Source organism: Chinchilla lanigera, unplaced genomic scaffold (genome assembly GCF_000276665.1).
Source record: "Chinchilla lanigera isolate Chin_1 unplaced genomic scaffold, ChiLan1.0 scaffold00068, whole genome shotgun sequence".
Classification (NCBI taxonomy): Eukaryota; Metazoa; Chordata; class Mammalia; order Rodentia; family Chinchillidae; genus Chinchilla; species Chinchilla lanigera.
In genome coordinates, this window is record NW_004955469.1 from 6,370,542 (window position 1) to 6,390,674 (window position 20,133).

General features: G+C 44.2%; 1 protein-coding gene and 1 long non-coding RNA gene across 3 annotated transcripts in view; one reads left to right on the top strand and one right to left on the bottom strand.

The window, feature by feature from the left end:
* Window positions 1-2,097, top strand: part of LOC106150255 — an 11,176-nt gene extending 9,079 nt beyond the window's left edge. The window contains exon 3 of the long non-coding RNA XR_001236976.1: window positions 2,023-2,097. This is a non-coding gene — a long non-coding RNA (uncharacterized LOC106150255). The remainder of the gene's footprint in view (window positions 1-2,022) is intronic.
* Window positions 1-20,133, bottom strand: part of Itsn2 (intersectin 2) — a 135,826-nt gene that overhangs the window by 12,411 nt on the left and 103,282 nt on the right. For both annotated transcript variants that reach the window (XM_005400386.2, XM_013522611.1), the window contains exons 29-31: window positions 5,221-5,342; window positions 2,104-2,210; window positions 1,195-1,378 (exon numbers count right to left, since the gene is read on the bottom strand). In XM_005400386.2, coding sequence (XP_005400443.1) covers window positions 1,195-1,378; window positions 2,104-2,210; window positions 5,221-5,342 — 413 coding nt within the window. The remainder of the gene's footprint in view (window positions 1-1,194; window positions 1,379-2,103; window positions 2,211-5,220; window positions 5,343-20,133) is intronic.

Below are 20,133 nucleotides of genomic sequence, written 5' to 3' on the forward strand. Positions count from 1 at the left end.
CCAGGCAGGCCATGTTACTGAGCTATACCCCTGGCCCATATTAGAGTTATGTTTTATTAATTCTTTGAAATGTAACTAGTTCTTGGCTACATTTCAACTTCATTGTCTTCTCCATTTTCCTTTTGGAATTTTTATTCTCTGAACGTCTTATATTTTTTCTGAATATCTAATGTTTTATGCTGAATCATTTTTCCAATATTTGATCATGACAATATTAAATTAAGCATTCCCCCTTAAGGACTGTGTAATAGGTCACACTATTTCATGAACAAAAAGAAGCATAAGGAAATGTAGAAAAAAAAACAAAAGCAGATTTTACTTTCACTTCCCTCACCCTTTTACATGTGCAGAACAGTCTGTATTACTGAACCACATTAAAGAAAACGACTTCTCCAAATGTGACCATCCAGTCCAATACATAGCTGTGTGAAGGTCACTGCTGAACTGTTAAGAGGAAGTCCGCAATTCATTACATGCTCACCTACACAGTGTTCTCCTTCTAAACACAGTTCTAGCTTTATTTCACTTGTTAATTTTTGACCACGGCTTCGTGGGATGGATCCTTCTTTTTGCACTGGATTCTGAAAGCCTACATGACCCCAGTGCATGTTTCTGGTGTATGTATAGGATCACAGATAGGTACTTTATGAATTAGCCTATCCTACTACACTTTATCCACGTAAGTAAGCTATATTTTTTCTGGACTAAGATGGTTATTAAAGAAATACAAATTACAAAATAAAGAGATAGTGACATTCTGAATGTTTCTTTGGGAAAATAAAGTAGCTGGTAAATCTGCTCAACAAACAAAAAATAGGCCAGGCTTTTGGAGGCTGAGGCAGGAGGATCACCATAAGTTTGAGGTCATCCTGGACTATGTAGTGAGTTCAAGGCCAACATGAACTACATAGCAAGACTCTGTCTCAAAAAAACCAGCCAACCAAATGCCCTCCCTCTTCTGCTATTTTATGGGAAAAATCATGGTCCCAGTGCCAAGAGAAACAGGTCTAGAGGCAAAACAACGCTATCAGAAAGTTCTTTGCCACATCTGTGTTATTTTGGACCCTGCCAGAGATGCCTCCGTCCACTGCTGAGACTACCTCGTGGGCCGTGTAAGCTGCTGCTCAAGGCTCAGCAGTGGGCCGGCTTGCCTGCTATTCCCACAGACACCTGCGAGGCCCAGGATGGAGTTACCTTTAAAAAGTCTTTGAATTCTGTGTCTTCGTCTGTCTTCTGCTGTAACAGAGCTGCTCCATTAAGCTGACAGCTGCAAAACCTGATGTAGGCCTGCATGTGGGACAGCTCGGCCGCAAGGATGTCCCCAATCATCTGCACAGGCATCTTTTCACCCCCGGTCTTCTTCCGGACCCGCAAGGCCCTGCAAACGACACGTTCTCACCTGTTTCTCAGCAAATGTCCTCAGCAATTAAAAGATGAATGCTGGGGTGCCCAATGGTAAGGACACCACTGGGCACCTAGGAAGGCCAGGAGGAACAGGAGATAGTGCGGGCTAAAGCTGTGCTGGCCAAGCCAACCCTTGGAACACGCCAGTGAAGAGGAAAAAGAAAACGAAGCCTACGCACATGAGACCTTTAGAACTGATTTCACCCTAACCTCAGAAAACAGTTCCTTCTGAAAAATTCTAACCAATTCATCTGAACCAAGTAGTCTGTGAGGGAAGAAAGGGGCGCAGGAGTTGCAGAGGACCTGGCAGAGGGGGCACTGTCAGGCCAAGGAGGGCAGAGGTGCGGCCGGGCACCCTCCTCACAGGACGAGGACAGACAGTGACTCAGCCTGGGGCTCACAGGGGGACTGAGCAGGCTGCCAGGCTGGCTGGTGATGTCTGCGCTGTGAGCCGCAGCTCCTCTTTTGGATGCATTCACTTTCTGCTGAGGCACAGGTCTTAGAATCACGCTTTAGGACCATACATTAGCATAGTGCTTGATGATTTCATTTTGTCTCTGTTGAATTATTTTGTTATATTTCTCTATTGTGCTCAATAAGGATGTGTTCTGTGTCTAGGGAGCATCTCCCCAAATGATAACAGTGCAAAGCCTGAGGGAACAGAAGGCAGCTGTAAGGACGGGGACCCGCACCACTCACTTCAGAAGCTTTGTGTTGGACATGATGAGCTCTTTCCAGTTGACAAAGATCAAGGCCATTTCTCCTTCCGTGAGAAAGCCTGACTCTGCCATCTGCTTCTGAAAAACCTAGGTTCAAAACACAGAAGGAATAAATTTGCTGCAGTGTGGACACACACCCTAGGTGTGGGCTAAATTGATGTTTTCATATACTCAAACTTGTGAGACCATGGTACTTCTAAAAAAGCATCATTAGGGCTGTACACTTTAAACTGCGGTTTCCCTACTGTTTTGCTGCTGAGCTCTGATCAAGGCTGATTCTTAGGACTGAATCCAGTAATCTCCTTACGGGGCGGTTCTCTGCCCTACCCCAGAGGGATGCTAAGAAGGCTGAACAGACCCCGCCACAGAGCACCTGAGTGCTGTAAGACCTCGAGGAAATGAGGACGCAAACTCCTGTCAGGCTGAGCATTTCTGAGTTCTTGGAACTCTGTGGAAAGTACGGTGATAGCTTAGGCTGCCCTGGGACTGACCTTGGGCTGAGGTGATCAAGAGTTTGGCTGGTGGAAGGAGAAATCATAATGCCGTCTGTATCGCATGCATACACAAACAAGCAGGGGTGTGCGTGTGTGCGTGTGTGCGTGTGTGTGTGTGTTGTGTGCACACAGCATTAGCGTCATAGATGATACAGGTGAGGCTCAAGGGCGCATGAGGGAATAAAGGCTTACAGAGCCTACACAGAATCACAAAGGTAGAACATCAGGGAACTAGAACTAAAACTCCACTGCTTTTGATTTGAAGTCCAAGTTTCCACTAAATAACTACGATCGCCAGAGAAGGACTTTGAAAGCCTTAAGGAAACAGCAGTGATCCGGAACCTCTCTTCTCCTGTGTGATCTTTCCAAAATACATAGACACGCTGCTCCCTGCTGAAATGGCTCAAAGGCTCCCCGCTGGCAGCCTGAGGAGACGTGAGTTCTGCCGAGGTCCACAGCTCGGTGAGATCCACTCCCTGCTGACCCCACGAACGGACCCTGGGTGCCGGACACTCCAGCCACGCTGGATCACCTGCAGGTCCCTTGCCCTCTGCACACGCCTGCCGGCTTTGTGTCCCCAGCCTAACTGGCGGCCCCCCTCTGGGCCCAGCCCTCACCACAGCCCAGCCTGCTTCTCCGGCAGGCTTGTGAACTGCCGGGGACAGGAGCTTTCTCTTGCATCTCTAGTCTCTGCCACACTACTCTGCACACAGTAGGGTCCAGCAATATATGCTGGGCTGAGGTGAAGGTGGAGTCACAGAATTATGCAGAAGTGGACGTTCCCTCTAAAGGGAGATACTGGCTTCAAATGAGGCCCACATGCCAGGAGGCACCTACTGAGAGCAGGCCCTGGAAAGCCCATCTGCTCTGGGGCTGTCGCTGAAGGGCAGCGATGGCTCTGGTTGCCTAGCGCCTCCTTATTCACTGCTTTATGCTACTTTGTTTCTTTCTTCTATATGGTGTCTTGTACTGGTTCAGTGAGGGAAGCAAAGGGAACACAAAGGCTGGGCCCTCTGGTGACGGGCAGGTGCTGCTGGCAGCAGTGCTCTGCACCCTAAATCCCCGATCTCGACCAACTTCACCCTACAACATCCCACGAGGGACACAGAGAGGGAAGAGCTAAGGCCCTAGCTGGTGAAGCAAGCCGCCTGAGGTGGGTAAGCGCCTGTCTGTCCGCCTTCTGTACCCGTGCCAGAGAGACTTCCACGGGCATTTACCACCCCCTAAGACCCGCCTCTGACCAGCAGCAGGCTGACATTCACAAGCAAATAATAAAGGACACAGGCTCCAGGCCACTGGTCCTCGTCAAAGAAGTGCAGAAACAAACGTATCTAATCTGTTCAGGACTCGGGAAGGAGCGCAGAGGGCCAGGCTGTTCTGGGGACACTGGATGAAGGATAGGCTGTCCCTGCTCTCAAAGAGCGCACGGGCTCAGGGGAAGTTGGGCATCCCCAACTGACAGGGGCAGGGTGGGGTCTGGGTGGAGCAGGTGCTCTGTGTGTGGGGACACACCAGGCACCCGGGCTGCATTTAGTGCAGAGAATGGATCCAGGCCAGGCCTCTGCTCTGCTATCAAGGGCATGGCCAGGGTGTACACTGTGGCTACTGGGCCCGTGTAGACACTTGTCCTCCTCAGCTGCTCTCTTTATTTAACTGGTCTTACCTGAGGGCCTAGACACATTTTCTGGGAATTGAAAGCCATGGATACAAAAGTGTAAGTATAAAGTCTTCCTTTGTTCACTCAAACAGGATCCACTATAAAGAGCTACGCTTGTGCCAGGCGTGGTGGCACACGCCTGTAATCCCAGCACTTGGGACACTGAGGCAGGAGGATAGTCCTGAGTTTGAGACCAGCCTGAGCTACAAAGTGAGCTCAAGCAGCCTGAACTGCATAGTGAGACCCTGCCTTAAAAAGACAAAAAAAAAAAAAAAAAGAGCTACACTTAGCAAGGACAGCTATCATGAGCATAGTGGTCACTGGTAAGAGGCGCAAACACAGACAGTAGATATGAGGTATTTGGGAAATATTTTGCAATTTGCTCCTTTTAGGTTTTTAAAATGACACAAACATGAGGTGAGTACTTGCATCACTTTGTGATTCCTCTGAGTTGAAACAGCCAGATGTCAAAACAGCCATGTAAGTACATGGAGGCAAAAATTCGAGGTCCAGTCTGGTTGGGGCCTTTATGCATGCTCTGCACTCCTGCCCTCCTGGATGGGTTCCCCCACAAATAACTCAGGCATTCCATGTCCACTTGTCCTGTCTCTGCTCGCAGATGAGCTGAGCTGGGGAACAGAGCTGACCCACTCAGTAGACTAATGATCTTCAGGCATCACCCAGGTGCTGCAGACAACATTCTGAAGCTGGGAGCAACATTCTGCTGGGAATCCTCATACCGCAAGCCACACCTACCTGGAGGTCAAGCTTGGGGGTGTGTGTAGCATGTGTGAGGTCCTGGGTTCAATCCCCAGCACCGAAGGAGGAAATGGAAAGAAATGATGCCTCACTTTTGCTTCCAACTGTGGGCAGCCCAGAGACTGACACCTGTCCTCCGCTGTGGGACGGGGCAGGTGTCGTGAGCCAGTCAGCGACAGCCTCTCACCTCAATGACGAGCTGCAGGTCATCCATGTACCGCTCTTCCGTCTGAATCAGCTCATGGATGTAGCCCTGTCTCTTCCTCTCAGCTGGCTGCATTGTATCCAGCGCTTGGAGATCAGCGCACCCTGCAGAAAAACAGGGTACAGCTTTAAAAATCTATAGGACACATTAGCAGCAGATGTGCTGGGTTGACAAATACTGCTTCGAAACAACACTGCCTTCAAGAGAACACGGCCAAGTTTGCGGGCGTCACATGTATGTGGATAGCTGCGCTAGCTATCCACCACTCGGTTCTCCAGAGTGGCAAGACAGAGCCTCTGTGATATTTCAACACGCTCTTTTGCTCTTTTCTGAGTAGCAGTGACAGTGCTGAGGACTTCTAGAAGTGGCTTCAAAGAGAGCAGCACACCTGCATTAAGCTTGCAGGGATCTCACCATTGCAAGAAATTTTTGAAATTACTGAAATGGTTAAATGAATCAAATACTTGAGACCAATGTTTCCCAAACTGCAGCTCTTGAGCCATCAGTGGGTCATTATCAATTTAGTTTTTTAAAATGCTGGCTCGGCATTAAAAGAAATAGCGCATCATTAGCACTTGGTAAGTATTATAGAAGTTTTTATTTACATATATTCATACATACATGCACACACAGTAATACCTAGGTACACGAACACTTCTGTTTGCAAACAATTTGGTTCTCAAACAAAAGCATTCAACAAAGTTTTGCTTGCATTCACAAATGCCACATTGGTGACAAACACGACTACGGCCATCTTCCCCAAAATCATAAAACAAATTAAATTCATGAATCAAGGTATCCGTGTGTGTGTGTGTGTGTGTGTGTGTGTGTGTGTGTCTGTATTTGGGGATCAAAATGTATTTCTTACTTTGAGTTACTATTTAAAAAAAAAAACATCTATAAAACATGTCTTTAGATTTCTCAAAGCAAGTTTCTGGGGTTAGAGAACCTAAAATTCCCAGCACCCAGCAATTCCCAACAAGACTACCATCCTGACACACTGGACAAGGAACTCCTGGTTTTGAATACAGTGTGGGCATCCAGTCACAGGCAGCCTGGCACAGGGTGGGAGGCGGTGCATTCACTGTGGTGCTCTCTGCTCACACAACATTGGTGCTGAGCTTGAGGTGACACTGAAGTGACACACTGCACTCAGTAGCTGAGGCCTCCTTATGCAGTGAGATGGGGAGTGGCTCAGAACTCCTCAGACAAAAGCAAAAGCAGGCAGGTGTGTGCAATAAAATTTGTGGGAAGCCATGGCTTTGTACAGACAAACTGATACAGAATTTAATCACAGAACTGAGTTTTGGTTGGTTGCAGAAGGCCCTGTAATACATTAACTAGGCTATAACCAATTAACTAGTTACACTGTTCCCAAATGATCATTTGGGGGCTAAGTTGAGGCCAATTAAATTGTTTTCTGTGCCTCAAATTTGTTTTTTCTATTAATGCTACCAGACCACAATGTTGGTTGGAGTTCTCAGGGTCTGTTCTAGGAGCTACCTAGTTTATTAGTTGTTTTTGATTTGTTTTATATTTCTTTGCTCCAGCAAACTTTTCTAAAATTTAACAGCACTTTTTAACAGCCCCCAGCAAGCTGTAACACTGGGCAGCAAGCAACGTGCTTCAGAGAGCTGGGAGAGAGGAAGACAAATGAAGCACGGTGGTCACCTGTCGCCGGGGCCATCAGGAAGGGCTCAGGGAGGTGTCCCAGGAGCGCGAGGGGACGAGGGAGTGCGGTGACAGATGCAGGCGCGTATCCCAGGGAAGGCCTGACAAGGGGAACAAAAGGACAGAGCCCCAGGGGTAGAATATGCCAAGATCAGGCTGGACTTCCTTTATATCTTTATATTTTGTATAGATTTTAGCTTACAAATGGTCTCCCTGAAGATAGCCTTTTCATTTTCTGCAGATGTGGACAACAGCTTTTAAAATGACTGTCACAGTGGAAAGAACTGAATGTGGAAGATCACAGGTGGCAGGAGCAGGAAGAAATCATAATAATACCGTTATGTTTGAAACAACCATGCTTTGCAGGGGCTGCATTTTATTCTGTCCTGTGCAGTGAATCCGGAAGGTTAACGGGGTGCAGCATGGGGCTGGACACCTGGCAAGATGGTGCTGATTCTAACAGGGTGCTGGCCATGGGAAGGCGCTGATGGGAGCAACGAAACTGTTTCCAAGGTGACCCCACCTCTTAGTGTTTTACAAACTCCAGTCATTCATGGTCTGTGTTTTATGTCCAAGATTTTGAACAATTCACCTCTACTATTACTTATTTAAGGTTTTCTCTAAAGTTACTCATGTTTGAAGTTAAGTGTGGCTGGCACTGTTTCTTCTAAAAGTCATGACTGTAGAATGACTACATGATCATTACGGTAACACTTTGTGCACCATGCCCTGTATAGCATGGTGGGGGGTTGTCTCACATTCTGGGCAACTGAGACTGAAGTTAAAACGCATACACTGGCCTCTCTCGGGATGAATGGCTGAGAACAACAGGGAAAGTCAGGCTTTCTGTAATGTGTGAAGCTGGGACTCAGGTGGCCAATGCTTTACCAAGATGGGCGTGGGGACAACTCTGGTCCACCTTGCCTAGCTGACACCTCAGCACTTCATGGCCGTGGCTCTTAACGTCTATCCTCTGTTCCAGTTTCAACCTGCCCTCTGCCCTCACTTCGGATGTCCTTTATTTCTCTGCTTACTTGTTCCTGTTCTTACTTCCGGGCCGGGTGACTAGAGGGTCCTGTTTCTAAAGCCACTGTCCCTAACTGGCCCTCTCCTCCATGACCTTTCCTTTTCTTTCACGCTGCTATTTTCAGTTTTCACTGCTTCCTTCTTATGCATGAGTTAGATGTTCTTCCCATCCCACTGTAAAACAAACACACGGCACCCTTGCCTCAACCCAGCTCCCTCCCCAACACCCTCTCTCATCTCGCTGCCAAACTCACAAGAGGCTCCCTGCTCACGTCTGCTCCCTCGGCTCTCCTTTTCCCGTCTCGAATCTGCACGCTCTGACCCCTGTCCCACGGCCTGGCTGACCCAGCTCTCAGGAAGCCAACAGGGCCCCCAGCGTTGCTGAGTTCCAGGAGCCCACCTGCCCCTCCGCCCCTCCGCCTGCCCACAGTGCTGCTCCTTGGCTGAGCTGCTGCTTTGTAGGCTTCAGTCTCTCCTCCCTCAGCCTTGTGACTCCTTCTGGATGTCCCCTCTGCATGCCACCAGGCTCTCTGCTCCCTATAAACCAGCCAATACCAAAATGGGCTATGGCAGCCAGTCCTGTCAGGTCACACCTGGACCACGCTGCAGACTGTATTGCTCTTGTAAGGCTACGACACACACTGGCCTATTAGGTTCTGAGATTGCCTGATCTTAAGAAATACTCTGTTTGATAAACCCAGAGTTGCTAACATTTACTTGCCACAGATCCTTCTTTGAGAGAGGGGAGAATACGATGTTTTGGTGGAGAATTACAATTTTATGGATAGAACAAACCCCTTTTGCCATCTCAATACCTATATTGTCCAAAAGAGTAGCACTGGCAACTCTGAACACTTGAAATATGGCCCAAATACAGATGTACTCTATTACTCAAGGACAACATGCACTCTATTACTGAACTATACCCCTGGCCCTGATATCTGTATTTTAGTACGTATATAACTCCTGTCCTTAATCCACATGGTTAGCATACCTAGTTCTTCCACTAGAGCTTAGGGACAGTATCTAACTATCTGTAACATCAGCCTGAACACAGTGCTCTGATCACATTTGTTAAGTGGTTACAGATTATTGCGTTCATCCTGAGCCTCCCTGTTCCCACACCCATTTCTTTCCTTTCTCCTGTTGTTCTGTTCTGGGCTCCAAGGGGACTGGGCCTGCAGGCTGATTTCTCTAAGCTCCCATTCTAGTTGGCTTCTGCCTGGGTTTGGCCCCATGTCAGGAGATTCTAGCAGGAGATGGAAGATGACAGCATGGACAGAAAACAAAAAATCCTCCCACCCAAACAGTGAGATGATAAGAAAGCCTTTTGTCTCTGCTGGGAGAAGAGTGGAAATTCTGGGACTGCACATCACATACATTTGTGTTCAAGAGTTCCTGAGCTGAATCAGCATAGAAACTGGCCCCTGGCTGGTGAACCCCAAGGATGCCTGGCCAAAGAAAATGTACAGCTGGTCTGGAGTGTTATGTATACGTGCTCACCACCTTAGTATGTGTGCTGCTGAAATGAGCACACTCTCAGCACCTTAGTTCTATGGATTTCCACAGAAAACCAGGTCTCAGTAAAGATGAGCTCAAAGTAAAAAAATTATAAAACTATGGAGCAGATCTATCACAAATTTAAAAATGAGCATTAGAACCCCCAAAACATAAGTTAACAGGAAAAAACACAAATGGAGATGTAAAATATATGCGTCCATAATTCAAGACATATATGAAGGGCTTTAAGCCATAAGTAACACCTGTAAAAAAACAGGCAAATTTGACAAAAAAATGAATAAAACGACAAATATTGTCATGGAAGTTATAAACAGCAGATTGAACACATACAAGAAAATAATCAGTAAATATGAAAAACAGATCTAAATAAATTAGTTAGAATACAACCCAGAAAGAGACGGAAAACATAAAAGAGAGGTTCTGAGACACAGAAGGATAAGCTTCAACATACATCTCAGAGTAGTCTAGGAAAGGACAATAAAAGAATCAAAAGAGATAATACTGAGATTATAGTGGATGGGACTTTGGTAGAATTAACTGACAAATGATGTAAGCCCTTCAGTTTAGGAGGAACAATGGTTTCTGATTAGGAACAAATGAAAAATAAATACGTACAGAGTAAGACTCATTACACTGGCAGCACATCTCTGCCTAACAGTAGAGTATACTGTTATACTCTAGAAAAAGTACATTCTAGAAAACTGTCACTCTAGAAAGCTAATCATACTACCATATGTGGATGAGTGAGAAACAAAGATGATTTCAGGCAAAATCTGAGACAGTTCCCACTAACAGACATGACTAAAGGAATTATTAAGAGATACATTTCAGGGGTTTTGGGTGTAGCTTAGAGGTATTACACTCCTAGATTCAATCCCCAGCAACAGGGAGAGGGAGAGGGAAGGGAGAGGGTGAGGAGAATGGAAAGGGGCAGAAGGAGGAGGGAGAGGGGGAGGGAATATGATAGAGAGTCAAGTATTTCAGGAAGAAGGAAACTGAACAAGAAGGACATAAGGAGATATAAGGCACAGTGTTAACCTGAAGTATTAGTTAATATGCAAAAAATAAAAATAATCATTGTATAAAATAACAACAACCACAACAATAATGGCTAAGTTGGTAGGTAATTAAAGGTGAATTAAGACACGAAAACATAATAACATGAAAGAGAAGATTCATTAAAGAGAAATCATTCTGCTCGCCACTGACCAAAACTGAGACTTCATTAAGGCAAACACATATGTATATTAAAAACATAAACAACTACTGAAAGAACAGACACAGAACGCGTAATTTCCGAACCAACAGCGGCAAATGAAGGAGCTCAATGCAGCTGTGTGTGGGGCACATGCCTGTCAGTAGTCCCAGCACTCAGGACACTGAGGCAGGACTGCCAGGAGTCTGAGGCCAGCCTGGGCTACACAGTGAAAGCTTGTCTCAGAAAACAAAACACACACATACACACACACACACAGACACAGACACACAGACACACGGACACACATTCATACACACAAACCCCCGCAAAAAAAAAAAAAAAAGTAAAACTCAATGCAATAGAAGTCCCTACACTGGCAGAACCAAGGTGGGGTGTGGGGAGAAAATATAATAGACATAGATAAAAGCATTAAATCATTCTCATCAATGAAAATAGCTTAAATCTGCTAGTGAAAAGAAAGACTAGACTAAGAATACTAAAAATAGAAACGTTCTAAATAGAAGGCTAGAGAAAGCTGTACAAACAAAGTTTAAAGCAACAGCAGGGGAGTTTTATTAGCAGCAGACAGCCTGGGCTTTATAGGATCTGCGTAAGACGATTTCCACAACTCACCTGGAAATACAATAGTTCTAATCTTATCTGCAACAAACTGAAGGCCTCAAAGACAATAAAGAAAAGAAAAGACAATTATTCCCATCCACCCCCTAAAGAAGGAAAAAAGACACAACTGTGATCACAGTAGTAGTCGGTGAACATTGGTAAGAACGTAAGATTTGAATTTTATTAATGAGCGTGGTGCGATGGACATGCACACAAGAGAACACAGACTCTAAGAGCCCACAGAACGAGTTTCAACAAACACCAGAGAATCTATTGTTTGGGGGAACATCTACTGAATATGCAGGAAAATTGCAGATTTAACATCACTTTCAAATGTTTTAGTTTAAAGAAGTGGAGTTGGCTGGGCGTGGTGGCGCATCTGACCGTCACTCACATTTAGGACAGCTGGTTATCCACTACCCTCTCCTCCTTGGCTGGGGGCGCTGGGCATGAAACCAGGGTCTGTGCATGCTGGGCAAGTGCTCTACCATGCAGCTCCATCCCTAGCCCCATCCCTGGTCCTTAGAACTGGTTTTGGCTTCGTGGCTTCTCTGTCAGCACCCCCACTCATATCTTCCCACCTCCCTGCTTGGCCCCTTTCCTCGTCCCTCCTCCACTCTCCAGATTTCTAGCGCAGAGTGCCCTTCGCTTCAGGCCTTGGGACTCTTCTCTGTGCACTCACAGCCTGGTGATCTAGCTCAGTCTCCTGCTTGTGGACATGCTGATACACTCCCAAATTTATTCTCGCTTCTGAACCTCTCACATGTTCTGCCTCCTCGAGCATCACAGGCACACTCCTTGCTCCCTTCGCAGGTCCTTGGTATCTGCCGTCCCCTCTGCCCAGCGCACCTCCAGACAGCCACACGGCTCTCTCCAGACACCCTTTGTGTCCTTCCTGTCTGTGCTTCCACACCACCATTTGGAGCTTTGGCTGAGTACCCTATTCAAAATAAGGTCCCTCAAGCCTACTCCTGCCTAAGACTCTCCCTTCCCTACATTTTTCTACGGCACTAACACCCTTTACACATTCATTGTGCTTGTTTTGTTTTACCCTACTCAACTTCGAAAGGGCAGGCTTCTCCTCTGTTTTATGATCTGCTGTATCCCCGGGGCTGACACCTGCTAAGTCCTCAACAAATATTTACAGGACGGGATAGGGAGATAAACATTAATAACAGGTGGACAGAGAAATTGGTGAAAACTTCCTGGTCGGTTCTTGTGGACCTCAAGAGTGGAAAAAGCAGAAAAATGAGGTTATGACTACTATTGGATCAGAATTCCTGTGGGAACAATCAGTAGTGGGCTGGGCCACAAGACCCCCGCCCCCCACTGCCCGTGGAAGGATGCAGAGATTGGGAGGTAAAGCATGAATCACAGCCACGAAAGTTCTGTGTCTCCACGTCATAGCTGGGAAGCACTGTTCTAAATTATGTGCAAGCAAGGACAAGCAAACAAGAGAAGCTTAGGAGAGGAGAAAAGAAAGATCTGGGAAGATTCCAAAAGATGAAGGACAAAAGACAATCTGTGCTGACTAATACAGAGAGGGCTTGTTCAGATTACGTCGTAAGTCCCAGGAAGTCCTTGCCATTCTGCGGGGAGCAGTGCCCATTTCATTGGTATTCTCTGTGCACTAAAGCAAGCAGGCAGAGTACCACACAGAGGTTTTCAGTTGCACTGTGTTTAAGTTCAGTGAAAAGATTTTACCAGTAAAACCGGAAGACTAAACTCTGTGCACTGTCTGCAGGCTGTTGTTGTAGTCAATATTATCAGGCACTAGAAAGTTATGGGATATTTTATTTTGTAAAAGAACAGCCTTTCATTTACTTGGCAAACATTTATTGAATACAAACAATATACCAGGCTGAACAGTTCTACCACAAAGCCACAGATACTTGTCTTTTGGAAATTTAAATAATTCTTGAACAAATTTAAAAATTCTTCTTTTTTTTTGTCTTGCCATGGGGTCTTGCTATGTTGCCCAGGCTGGTCTCAAACTCCTGGACTCAGGGGAACCTCCTGCCTCCTGAGTAGCCAGGACTACAGGCACAGGTTCTCTGAGGTACTAGGGATTCAACTCAAGGCCTCAGGCATGCTAGAAAAGTACTCTACCACTGAATTACACCCTCATCTCTCATGTGTCTTTCTGCAGTCTGTCAAGTTCTATCACGAGGTGCAACGGTGCTCAAAGATTAAAAAGGGAAGAAGTTCATATTGCATTGTAATGCTACAGACCATTAGAAAGCAAAATATTTGGCTATCAGAAAACACTAGTATTCTAGAACTTCTAAAAGCAACTCTGTTGATAAATACAAATGGAAAAAGAAGTATTTTACTGGTCTGATTTTTAAACTTTTATAAAAGTTGTAAGGCTAAGATAACAGAGGCATCCTAACAGTAAATTGCAGCCCTTGGATCCTACAGCAGTTAGTTCTTGACAATATTTGTAGTTTTCTAGCCTGAGCTACAAGGCCAACTCAGCTGAAGGAATAGTATGTTTAGAATAAGAGATATCATGCACTGTAGTCTCTCCATGTTTACCCAACATAGAACTTTTAATTCTTAGCAATAAAAACAGCTGTTCTAAAATGTTATCTAATCTGAAGTTTGGTGGTGAACTGTCATAGATTTTAGAGCTACAGAATCTCTAAATCTAGGTATCTCAATTCAAGTCCTAACACAAAAGAACAGGCCGTATTAAATGGTGCTTATGTTACATTTACTAAAGACAGGTGTGTAAACCTCACCTGGTCTTTTGCTGGACTGAATTCTAGAGAAAAAAGGGCTTAGGATAAATATTCTGAATGCCAGAGAGCCAAAGCACTGCAAAAGGCATCAGTCTCCTTTAACTCCTTTTCTCCCCTCTAACTCTGTGTGTGTGTGTGTTTGTGTGTGAGAGAGAGAGACATAACTGGTCTTTCTGTACACCCTTCTATTGTCTCTCTCACACACACACACTTAGAACTTTGTACCTAATAGTTCATTTCCCTACTCAGCAGCACTTTTTATCAGTACACCAATTACCCCGTAGTATACTGGGGCAAGATGGTTTCATACGCATGTTTTTTCCTGGTATTACTGAACAGCCTACTGTCCTTCTAACCTTCCAATGGTATGATACACAGCTCCTAGTTCCAACGTTATGAGCAACTGACAACTCTGCCCCCACAGCGCTGAGCTGAGGACATGCTGGCTTCTCCAGCTCTCTGGTTTTCTGGCTGCAGGGTAACCACTGGGGACACGGGGATCTCAGTGGCAGGTCCTCCCAGGACCTTCAACTGTAACTTGCAGTCCATTTTCTTCCCTTCTTCTCACCTCTTAGAATTAAGTGACAACTGCTTTTGTGGTCTCAAAGAGCAGGGGCCAGAGTTAAGGGAAGCAGAGGGCAGGGTGGGGCTGGGGGTGGTGGCTGGAAGGGCCCTGGAGTCACACTGGACTGAGCTCTGATCTCCCACTCATTTGTCTAGACAACCCAAGTGCTCAGCTTACTGCTCAGGACACAGCAGACGTTTGTTACCTATTAGCTGTCATTCCGGTCATGTACCACGTGTCAGTGAATTAGTGCTTCGTAAAAGCCTTAAGTCCCATTTGCAATGTAGGTTTAAAATTTTTTTTTACTTATTTTTTGTGTGTGGTACAGGAGAGTGAGCCCAGGGCCTTTGCACTGAGCTACCTCCCCAGTCCCCACCCCCTCCTTTCTGAGACAGGGTCTTGCTAAGTTACTTGGGCTGGGCTCACATTTGTGATCCGTCTTTCAGCCTCCCCGACTGCTGTGAAGAAAGGTGTGTGCCACAGCACCCACTGATATTCTCATCCTCATCACTCGGATGAGGGTAGGGATCACAGGGCAGGATTCAAAGCAACTTTCTCATTATACCTCCCAGTACACTCATTTTATCACTGTCTTTGAAAGACTAAATTTTGCCTTTTGATGACAGCATTAAAATACCTCCATTAAGCACATCCTTCATAATTTGTTATTATGTAAAATGAAGTTTGAAAGAGTGATTAAAAAACGGATTCAAAGCCAGGAGTGGGTGATGCATGTCTGTAAAGTCAGCACTCTAGGAGGCTGAGGCAGGAGCATGCCGAGTTCAAGCCCAGTCTGGGCAACTAAATGACTTTGTGAGACACTGTGTCAAAAATAAAGTGAGGAGAGCTGGGGATGGAGTTCAGTTTGAAGGCCCTGGATTTAATCCCCAACATCAAAAAACAAGACAAAACAAAACAAACAAAACCCAACAACAAAATCTAGCCCAGATTCTAGCTAGTGTAGCTTGCTTAGCATGGGTGAGACACTCAAACTCAAGACTCAGCATTGAAAACAAACAAAATATGCATAAAACAAAATGAACAAAAAAGTATAAAAAATGATACTAATGTTTATACAGAAAGGCAACAGACTCAAAATAATGAAAAAGAAACGAGTTGGAGGACTACCACTACTCAATCTCAAGATTTACTAAGGTACAGTAACCAAGACAATGTGGTATTGGCAAAAGAATAGACAAAGAAATCAACAGAGCAGAATAGAAAGCCCAGAAATAGAACCACATAAATGTAACCAACTGACCTTTGACAAAGGAGCAAAGGCGTACAATAGAGAAAAGAGTCTTCATCACTGCTGCTGGAACAAGAGGACACCCACTTGAAGAAAATGGATCTAAACACAGCCTTGGCAGATAGACGGATCTTTTCAAATAGGAAGGTCCGCAAGAGATGGAGGGGGAGGGAGGGGGAGGGAGAGAGAAGGGGGATGTAAAAGGAATTAAGATGTATTACGTTCAGGTAGTAACTTCCCACAATGAATGTAATCATTATGTACTGCAAACACGTATTAATAAAAATTAAAAGAAAAAACCCCAGATCTATATCCTTTATGAAAATTAATTCAAAATAGATTCACAGTTAACACAAAATTAAGTCAAAGCTACAAGACCCAAATGTGAAACACAATACAAACTCCTAGAAGATAACACATGAGATCTATAGGGCCTTGGATGTGGTGATAACTTTTATGAGACAACACCAAAGGGAAAGATCTATGAAAACAAGAATTGATAAGCTGGACTTCACTAGAACTGAAAATCACTATAATTGAAACCTGTTCTATGAAAGACATGGTCAAGAGAATGAAGAAAAGTGACAGACAAAGGGGAAGTGTTCTCAAAAGACATACCATGATAAATAATTGTTGTCCAAAGTATACAAAGAACATGATTAAAAAACAGGCCAGGAACCCTAACAGATACCTTACAAAGAGGATATGCAGATGGCAAATAAATGTATGAAAGAACACTGTGCATCAGTTACCTTGATGGAAATGCAAATTAGAACAAGTTACTACTACAAACTTGTCAGAATGGCCAGTACCTATAATATGATGTCATCAAATGCTGGCAAGGATATGGAGCCACAGGAACTCTCATTCATTGTTGGTGGGAATGCAGAATAGCAACTTTGGGACGCAGTTTGGCTATTACAAAGCTAAGCATATTGTACAATACAGTCGTTACCCTCCTTAGTATTTATCCCAAAGAACTGAAAACTTATATCTACACAAAAACCTGCACATAGATATTTATAGCATCTTTATTCATCACTGTTTCAACTTAGAAGCAATCAAGATGTTTTTCAGAACAGGAACAAATTGTGGTACATGCAGACAATAGAATATTACTTAGCACCCAAAAAAATTATCAAGTCAGAAAAACATATGGAGGATATAAAAGAATTAAGTGTGCTATGTACATGCACCAACTCCCCACATGAATGTAATCATTATGTACTGCAAACATGTACCAATAAAAATATGGAGGAAACAAATGCATATTACTAAGTTAAAAAAAAAAGCAAATTCGAAAAGGGTACATACAATTTCAACCATGTAGTGTTTTAAAAAAGGCAAAAACTATGGAGACAGCAAAAATATCTGTGGTTCTGGGCATGGTGGTGCACACCTGTAATCCCAGCACTCGGAAGGCTGAGGCAGGAGGATCGTTGCAAGTTCGAGACCAGCTGGGGCTACAAAGTGAGCTCAAGGCCAGCCTGAATTGCACAGTGAGACCCTGTCTCAAAAAAAGACCAAAAAAAAAAAAAATCTGTGGTTACTGGGAGCCAGAGGAGAAGGGAGGAATGACCTGACAGAGAATTTCAGTTACTCTGTGTAATACTATAATGGTGGATACATGTCATTACATGTGTCAAAACTCAAACAGCAGATATACCAAGAATAAGCCCTCAGGCAAACTACAGACTCCAGCAGGTAGGGACAGTCAGTGGAGGTTCATCAGCTGTAACAAATGTACTCCTCAGGTGGGGGATATGGAAAATGGAAAGGTATGCATGTGTGGGGATACAAGACTTCAGGATTTCTCTACTCCTTCCTCTCAAATTTACTGTGAACCTAAAACTGCTCTTAAAAAATCTTAAAGAGTGATTATGGCCAGGTGTGGTGGTGAATGCCTATAATCCCAGCACTCTGGAGGTTGAGGCAAGAGGATCATTGTGAGTTCGAGGTCAGCCTGGGCTACAAAGAGAGTTCAAAGCCAGCCTGAACTGCATATTGAAACCCTGTCTCAAAAAGACCAAAATAAGCCGGGGCGTGGTGGCGCATGCCTGTAATCCCAGCACTGCGGAGGCTGAGGAAGGAGGATCGCTGTGAGTTTGAGACCAGCCTGGGCTACAAAGTGAGGTCAAAGCCGGCCTGAACTGCACAGCGAGGCCCTGTCTCAAAAAAGATAAAAAAAAAAAAAAGACCAAAATAAATAAAAAGAGTGATTATGAAGACAAATTCAATTAAAAAATAACCCTTGCTTCAAAAAAGATATACAAATGGCCAAGAAGTACTTGGAATGATGTTCAATATCATTAGTCATCAGGAAAATGAAAATTAAAATCACAACATTTTACTTTATATCCCCAGGCATGGCTATAATAAAAAGTCAAAGAATAGCAAGTGTTGGTGAGGGTGTGAAGAAACAGGTAACTTATACACAGCTGGTGGGAATATAAAATGGTACATCCACTTGGGAAAATAGTCTGATAGTACCTCAAAAAGTTAAAAATACACCAAGGTGAAGTGCCTGTAATCCCTGCTACTCAAGAGGCCAAGATGGGAGGATCAAAAATTTAAGGACAGCCTAGGCAACTTAGTGAGAGCCTGTTGCAAAATAAACTTTTAAAAAGGGCTAGAGATGTACTAGTACTACACTTGCCTACCAAGTGAAAGGCCCTGGTTTGGAGATCCAGTATGCAAAAAAAAAGTTTTGAATACAGTAACCACCCATTGTTGTAAATATAAATACACACCATTTCTACTTCTGGGTATATACCCCAAAGAAATGAAGACATATGTTCACACAAAAGCTTATAATAAATGTTCCTAGCAGCATCCTTTTTTTTTGGTACCAGGGATCAAACCCAGGACCTTACGCTTGCCAGGAAGGCACTTGTGCTGCTAAGCTATATCCCTGGCCCTAACAGCATTCTTAATAGCCAGAAAATGGATACAACTCAAATGTCCACCAACTAATGATTGAAGGAAACACAGTATATATCCATACAACAAAGTATTAACTTGGCCATAAAAAGGAATGATATTCTAACCCTAGAACACGAATGAACTTGATTATGCTAAGTGAAGGAAGTCAGTCATAAATCTCTATTTTATGACTCCGTACACAGAATGTCCACAACGGCAAATGTATGGACACAGAAAGTGGATTAGTGGCTTCCTAGCCTGATGGCTGGGCAGGGGGCATATGAAGATGGAGAGTAATAGCTAATGGGTAGAGTTTCTTTTTAAGGTGATGAAAATGTCCTAATTTTGACTGTGATGATGGCTGCATGATTGTGGATATCAAAACAACTGAATTCTATTTTTTTTTTTTTCCCCCGGTACCAGGAATCAAACTCACGACCTCGCCTCGCACTTGCCAGGCAGGCGCTGTGCCGCTGAGCTAAATCCCCAGCCCCTGAATTCTATATTTTAAATGGAGGATGGGTTGAAGGGAGGGTATGGAATGGGGAAAAAACCCAAGTTATATCATGTACAGGTACAAATTCTCTATATTGAATGTGATCATTATGTATACCTAAAATGTATCAATAAAATCTAATGTAAAAAAATAAGTGGATGAACTGCATGGTATATGAATTATATCTCAATAACACTATTATGTTTAGCTTTATCATTCTGGATACTGTTACGTATTCTTGTCTTTGTTTACTATATTCAGTTTTCCCTGTAGTTTTTACATGAACACCATACAGTCTGAGTTTTCTTTTTACTTATGAGTAATCACTGCACTGACAAAACTTTAATATTATACAAATGGTGGCAATCTCAGCACATTAACATAGAAGCTAACAGCATGGGCTCAGAAACCAGATCACCGAACAAACTGCCACTCACTAGCTGTGTAAATTTGGACAAGTTATTTAACCTGTTTTATTTTTTTGTTTTGTTTTTTTTGAGATAAGGTTTCACTATGCAGTTCAGGCTGGTCTTGAACTTACTATGTAGCCCAGGCTGGTCTCGATCTCCTGCCTCAGCCTCCCGAGTGCTAAAATTACAGGCATGTGCCACCACACCTGGCTTGATGTTAGGCTTGAATTTATGATCTTCCTTGAGCTGAGGAATGCAGCTCGTGACACAGCGCCTGCCACGCAAATGCGAGGCCCTGAGTTTATTTTCTGGTACAAAAAAAAAAAAAGACCTTCCCATGTCAGACTTCTGGAGTCCTGGTATTACAGGCATGTGCCACCATGCCTGGCTCCAACTCTACTCAACTATGCTACCCCGTCATCCAAGGTATAAACCCGGGAATAAAAGCATTCTTCTACCTTCTCTCACATCC